At 44.7% G+C, this 6,930-nt stretch overlaps 1 protein-coding gene across 8 annotated transcripts in view; it reads right to left on the bottom strand.

Moving 5' to 3' along the window:
- det1 (DET1 partner of COP1 E3 ubiquitin ligase) overlaps positions 1-6,527 on the bottom strand; it is a 14,038-nt gene extending 7,511 nt beyond the window's left edge. For 4 of the 8 annotated variants that reach the window (XR_009768546.1, XM_061676585.1, XM_061676590.1 and 1 more), the window contains exons 1-5: positions 6,308-6,527; positions 5,965-6,031; positions 3,865-4,139; positions 258-524; positions 1-158 (exon numbers count right to left, since the gene is read on the bottom strand). The exon at positions 1-158 is cut by the window's left edge and continues 55 nt beyond it. Coding sequence is in view for 7 of the 8 variants with exons in the window: in XM_061676585.1 (XP_061532569.1) it covers positions 1-158; positions 258-524; positions 3,865-4,139; positions 5,965-6,031; positions 6,308-6,406 (866 nt within the window). In the remaining variant the exon portion in view is untranslated. Of the gene's footprint in view, positions 159-257; positions 525-3,864; positions 4,220-5,109; positions 5,231-5,964; positions 6,032-6,307 lie in introns of all 8 variants that reach the window. The other 4 variants (XM_061676589.1, XM_061676588.1, XM_061676587.1 and 1 more) reach the window with 4 other exon arrangements.
- Positions 6,528-6,930: the final 403 nt, after the last annotated feature.

Below are 6,930 nucleotides of genomic sequence, written 5' to 3'. Positions count from 1 at the left end.
TAGAGGTAGAGGCCCTGGTTGTGGGACAAGATGATTTTGTCAAATTTAAAGGACCTGGTGTCACACAGTCTGCCTGTATGGAGGTCAATGATGTGGAGGGAGTAGTCCTCTAAAGGGGACCGAGGATTAGGAGTCACAGATTCGTTGTTGCGATATACCTGTTTGCAAATCACAGCACATGTAAAACAACAATGTATGAAGCGATATATATATTTTTTATCTTGCAGTGTAGTTTAGTCATGATTTTGCTCATGTACCTCAAAGAAGTATGGTTGTGGCTCCTCCGGGACGTACACAGCTGAGCCAACGATAACATAGCGGCAGTCGTCGGTGAAGAGGCTACATTCCCGGTTGAGGTGTTCTCCATTTGACGCCACATTAGTGACGTGGAGCAAGGAGAAAAAACGTTCAAATAGACGGCCCCGGATGTTGAGGGAGCGTTGGTCATTGGCTGTTAGAAGGGTCTCACCCTCCTGGCCTCTCAGCAGGTCCTGGGCAGCTTGGCAACCTTGGTATTCATAGATCTGTCAGAGAAATACGGGATAAGTGATCAATGGATAGGCCTGTCACAATTTTTTCAAGACTATCCATTTTCCCTGATAATTATCACAATAAACGTTTTTATGCCTCTAAAAGCATGAAAAATAAGGCCCCCCCTTCTCATTTTTTTTTTACCAAATTTATTTATATCGCGCATTTCATACACAAGGTAACTCAATGTGCTATACTTGATTAAAAGCATTTGAAAACAAAGAAAAAAACAGCATTATAATTATAATTTCCTTTCTTGTTTCTCTATTAAATTGATTTCTTTACTCTGTAATATGGATTCCCCTGGGTCTCAAATAAAGAATAAAGAGCTGCAAGGCGGTGTGGTTGGTCTTCTGAAGCCGAGCCCTTCACTTCTTAATCAAATATATGTTAACGTTTGCTCTAGTCAACTACTGGCAGAATAATGTGTGCCACTGAGGTTATGCTTAATAAACAGTTAATTTTCCCGTGTTTGTGTTAAATGGGAACTAACACACAACAACTTGGAGAGAGGTGCTGACGTTTCAAACGACTTAGTCGTGGTGGAATGAGCTGTTTAGCACCTTAGCTAGCAAGCTTGTTAGCTCGAAGGCCAGCAAACATAATAAACAGTGAACTTTTCCCGTGTATATTAATTGGGGACTAACACACACAACAACTCGGAACAAAGCGCTGACGTTTTAAACCACATCGCCACAGTGGAGCGAACTGTTTAGCTTCTTAACTTGGTAGCTCAGGCTAGCACGTTAGCTCATCGGCTAGCGAACACAACAGTTAACTTTCCCCGTGTCTCTGTTGGGTGAATCTATGCGCTCCACATGGAGCACATGGAGCAAGGGTCTTGAGTACATCAGTAAGAGTATACCCGTCCGCCGGCATTCCATGAGCCCGCTAGCGGATAATGACACAGCCATCAAGCTCTGTCGGACCACTGTGTGATCCGCACACCGGCTCACCATAACAATGACAATTTATCGAGTCCGGAAAAACTATTTTGTTCATTTTGTTAATCGAACGATTGTTGATCGAACGATAAGTTGATATGGTATTTATCGTGACAGGCCTGTCAATAGATAAATTGACATTAAATTTTATTCAACAGTTCTTCTGTTACAATAAATTGTCGTCGACACATGTGCATTTGGCACCAGGACACCCAAGGTTGCAGTTCGATGATCGACTTTGTGGTCGTGTCATCGGACTTGCAGCTACATGTCTTGGACACTCGGGTGAAAAGAGGGGCGGAGCTGTCAATTGAGCACCACCTGGTGGTGAGTTAGCGCCGATGGTGGGGTAAGATGCCGGTCCGACGTGGCAGGCCGAAACGTATTATGAGGGTCTGCTGGGAACGCCTTGCAGAATCCCCTGTCAGAAAGAGTTTCAACTCCCACCTCCACCAGAACTTTGCTCACGTTCCGGGGGAGGCGAGGGACATCGAGTCCAAGTGGACCATGTTCCGTGCCTACATTGCTGAGGCGGCCGACCGGAGCTGTGGCCGTACGGTGGTCGCTGCCTGTCGTGGCAGTAATCCCCAAACCCGTTGGTGCCGTCAAACTGAAGAACAAGTCCTAATGGGCTTTTTTGGCGTGTAAGACTCCTGAGGCAGCTGATGGATCCCGGGTGGCCAAGCAGAATGCAGCTTTGGTGGTCGCTGAAGCAAAAACTCGGGCATGGGAGGAGTTCGGTGAGGCCATGGAAAAAGACTTCCGGACGGCTTCGAGGAAATACTGGTCCACCATCTCAGGAGGGGGAAGCAGTGCCCCCATCAACACTGTGTATAGTGGGGATGGGGCGCTGCTGACCTCGACTCTGGACGTTGTGAGTCAGTGGAGAGAATACTTCGAAGACCTCCTCAATGCCACCGACACAACTTCCCATGAGGAAGCAGAGTCTGGGGTCTCTGAGGCGGGCTCTCCTATCTCTGGGGTTGAGGTCACAGAGGTGGTTAAAAAGCCCCTTGGTGGCAAGGCCCCGGGGGTGGATGAGATCCGCCCGGAGTTCCTAAAGGCTCTCGATGTTGTGGGGCTATTCAAGTTGAAACGCCTCTGCAACATCACGTGGACATCGGGGACAGTGCCTCTGGATTGGAAGTCTGGGGTGGTGATACACCTTTTTAAGAAAGGGGACCGGAGAGTGTGTTCCACAATCACACTCCTCAGCCTCCCTGGTAAGATCTATTCAGGGGTGCTGCAGAGGAGGGTCCGTCGGGAAGTTGAATCTCAGATTCAGGAGGAGCAGTGTGGTTTTCATCCTGGCCGTGGAACAGTGGACCAGCTCTACACCCTCAGCAGGGTCCTCGAGGGTGCATGGGAGTTCGCCCAACCAGTCTACATGTGTTTTGTTGACTTGGAGAAGGCGTTCGACCATGTTTCTCAGGGAGTCCTGTGAGGGGTGCTTCGGGAGTATGGGGTACAAAACCCCTTGATACGGGCTGTTCGGTCCCTGTACAACCGGTGTCAGAGTTTCGTCCGCATATCCGGCAGTAAGTCGGACCGGTGAGGGTTGGACTCCGCCAAGGCTGCCCTTTGTCACGGATTCTGGTCATAACTTTTATGAACAGAATTTCTAGGCACAGCCGAGGCGTAGAGGGGGTCCGGTTTGGTGGCCTCAGTATTGCATCTCTGCTCTTTTCAGATGATGTGGTTCTGTTGGCTTCATCGAGCCGTGATCTCAAACTCTCACTGGAGCGGTTCGCAGCACAGTGTGAAGCGGCTGGGATGAGAATCAGCACCTCCAAATCTGAGACTATGGGCCTCATTCGGAAAAGGGTCGCGTGCCCTCTCCAGGTCGGGGATGAGATCCTGTCCCAAGTGGAGGAGTTCAAGTAGCTTGGGGTCTTCTTCACGAGTGAGGGAAGAATGGAACGAGAGATCGACAGGCGGATCGGTGCAGCGTCTGCAGTGATGCGGACTTTGTATCGGTCCGTTGTGGTAAAGAAGAAGCTAAGCCGAAAGGCGAAGCTCTCAATTTACCGGTCGATCTACGTTCTTACCCTCATCTATGGTCACAACCTGTGGCCGAAAGAAAAAGATCCCGGATACAAGCGGCCGAAGTGAGTTTCCTCCGCAAGGTGTCCAGGTTCTCACTTAGAGATAGGGTGAGAAGCTCGGTCATCTGGGAGGAGCTCAGAGTAGAGCCGCTGCTCCTCCACATCGAGAGGAGCCAGATGAGGTGGCTGGGGCATCTGATTTGGATGCCTCCCTCCCTGCATTGCCACATTGGTTGCACTTCTTAGACCTCCCCCAGGCTACTCCATGGTTATGTTTGAATTCCAAATACATTCCTTCCCTGTGGTGAGAAAAAGACACAATTATCTTATAAACCTAATTTTACCTCTAGAGATGTCTGGTCAGATGAGAAGGCGATAAAGCAGCGTCCATCAGGTGAAAACTTCCTTAGGAAGCAAGGAGGCTTCTCCACATTGACCACTGTAAAGTTGGGAAACAGGTTCTGGTGCAAGCAGCGTACTCGATACCAGTGAGCTCCTGGCCGGCCCGAACAGATCCTACGCCTCTCAAGACGATGGACCACATTTTGATTCTGGATCCGTCTCGGTTTAAGGGTGGCTGTGTCTTCATCCATCACTTTAGAGTATTGACTCCCAAGCTCTGCTTATTAGGTGGATGGTGTGGAGAGCAAGAGACGTTAAACAACTACATCACTGCCCAGCTACCTCTTCGTTTAGAACCTAGAAGAAAAATTTTAATACAATATTACCTGTCTGTACGCCTTACTAAAGCGTTTGTGTCCGAATATTTGTTGTTTGAAAATAAATTCCTCCTTTTGGCTTCTCATACTATTTTTTTCATAGCTGACAAAATGTTTTCACTGTTCCAGGTGGGGGGAAACATTTTTTCCATCCCAAGGCAGACTTTACACCGATCTTATCAGCCTGATCGGTATCGGCCGATAATCGGCTTTAATGTCATAATTCGCCGATCCGATCAATGACGTCATTGATCGGTGTATATTATAAGAACAAAATGCGGGAAAACGTGTGCGATTGACCAGTTGTGGGTGTACCCCGCCTCCTGCCAAAGATAGCTGGGATAGGCTCCAGCACGCCCGCAACACTTAATAATAATGATAAGCGGTAAAGAAAATGGATGGATGGATGTTTTACAAAGGATATGGCACAAATTCTCTTAATTCCTACTCTGCTTGCTTTTTGTTAGCAGATATTGATAATACTGAACTATTGGGAGCTGCACACACCTCTCACCGCACTGTCTCAATTGTGACTGCACAAACAATTTGCCACGTAGCTGTAGATGAGTCCAATCGTAATCAGCTGGCAAGTCTTACTCAAGCTAAACAGTGGAATTTTGCTTATCTGGAGGGTAAACTGTGGACAAAAAACTGACTGCAATTTTGGAATCAGCATGCCAATTTTAGTTTTAATCAGCATAAAAATCTAACTCAACCAAAATATTTTTTAAAATTATTCCCCAGTGTTTATTGATCAACCATAATCTCCGTTTTATTGTGTCAGCAGATGCTACAGTATATTACTGTTGCATATTTTTGCAAGTGCTACCAGTCCCATTTTTAATGAGTGATGCACGATAATTATCTGACCGATAATGCCATATGATTCAGCGGCACGCTGGCCACAACTTGCCTGTGGCCACCTGCCAAGTGGCTGCTGTTGCATTGTCTCGTGACAGCATGGGTATTTTGACCAGTAAGAACCAGCAACCTGCGAAGCAGTGGACTCGCTTAGGAGACAGAGGAGCAAGGGGGGCGGTTTGCCTCCATGCAGAAGCATGATTGTCGCGATGGGCTAACAGCTAAGATAACAACAACAACGAAAACCTGTGTTTGCTAAGGGTGGTGCATCTTATTTGGAACAATGTCTTTTTGTGGACAAAAACTCAGAACAATCAGAATAGGGTATTCACCAAGTCCGTGGTATAATACTGAGTTTTCTAACACAAACATTGTAGCTTCAGTTCCAAGAAAAATACAGCTTGATCTATATTTTTAGATAGTCATAATTTTTTTGTTTTAGAAAGTCGAGCTGTTGTAACAGTCTTAGAAACATGAATATTTTCCCACAATTTTACATATTTTTTCATACTTGGGATAATTATGAAATCAAACTTTACCATACTTTCCAAACTTGGGTAGGAATCCTGGCAATGGATCATTTTGTACATAATTATTCATTTTGCAGAAGCCTTTTGGGTGCCCTTCACAGTATTTACAAAGAGGCTTCTTCACATCCTCAAATAACTACAATAGTAGATTATTTACTTAGCTTTAAAGTTTAGAATTGAGGGGAGGGGGGGGGGGGGGTTGTAATGATGCTTGAGCAATTAGAAGAACATTTGTAAATTTAATTTATGACCTCAAAGAGTTTTACAATAATATGAAAATCAGCTTCCTAAGTTGTTGTTACGTTTCAAAGAATGGAGATTAGTGGTCACCAACCTTTTTGAAACTGAGAGCTACTTCTTGGGTGCTGATTCATGTGAAAAGCTACCAGTTTGACACACTTCTGAAATAATAATAAAACAAATCGTTACCTATAATGTAAAAGCTACCTGTATTTAAATGTTATTCATCATCTATATGAAGACATTGGTCATATTAATACTTACATCATAATACTGCAATAATCTACAATGATTTAACAAGGCAGGAAAGTATTTCTATAAGTCTCTCCAATTGAAGCGTCTTTCACTAAATATATACCTATGCTTAACTGAAACGAATAACTCCATCTATCGCTGAAAAACTAATTGGTTTAATCAAAACAATGCGGGTTGCTTACCGCGCTGCTGGCATCTTTTTCGGATCTGTCGAGAAGGTGGCACGGCACGAGCAGCAAAGTTTGGCTCACGAACCGAACAGCTCGACAGGAACTCGACATTTAAGTGCGCGTGTTGAATGAATCAAAACACATAAGTTCCACATTACAGCGCACCCCTGAAAGTCGTTTGTGTCAAACGGGTGGTTGTTTGTTGTGACTTCGGCTGCTGTGGTGAAAAGAAGAGGAGGAAAGGGAAGAAGGGAAGAAGACGGCACCAAAACTGCTGGCATTCCATCTTTTTAGACAGCGCCATCATTTTCTCATCAGGTCCAAACAAGTATTGCACTCGGATGTATTATACGTTTTCCTTTATTTTGAAGACAATTTTCCTATTTTTGTGCTCAAGGACCACATTTTCTTTATTTATTTTTAAACAGACAGATTGGCCTCCTCATTCGCAGACAAATGAGAAAAAAGGTCAAATGCATCTAAAATGTGTAAATATGTTTATTTTAATAGTAAATTAATATTTCATTTTTGTAATTCTATTATAGACACTTTTTTTATTTATAATTAATCAACCAAAGTGTTCGTTTTCTTTTAATCCCAATAAATCAGCCAAACAACTATTTTAATGATGCAAA

This window comes from Phycodurus eques, chromosome 5 (assembly GCF_024500275.1).
Source record: "Phycodurus eques isolate BA_2022a chromosome 5, UOR_Pequ_1.1, whole genome shotgun sequence".
NCBI classification, from domain to species: domain Eukaryota; kingdom Metazoa; phylum Chordata; class Actinopteri; order Syngnathiformes; family Syngnathidae; genus Phycodurus; species Phycodurus eques.
This window is presented reverse-complemented; position numbering and strand designations above follow the sequence as displayed.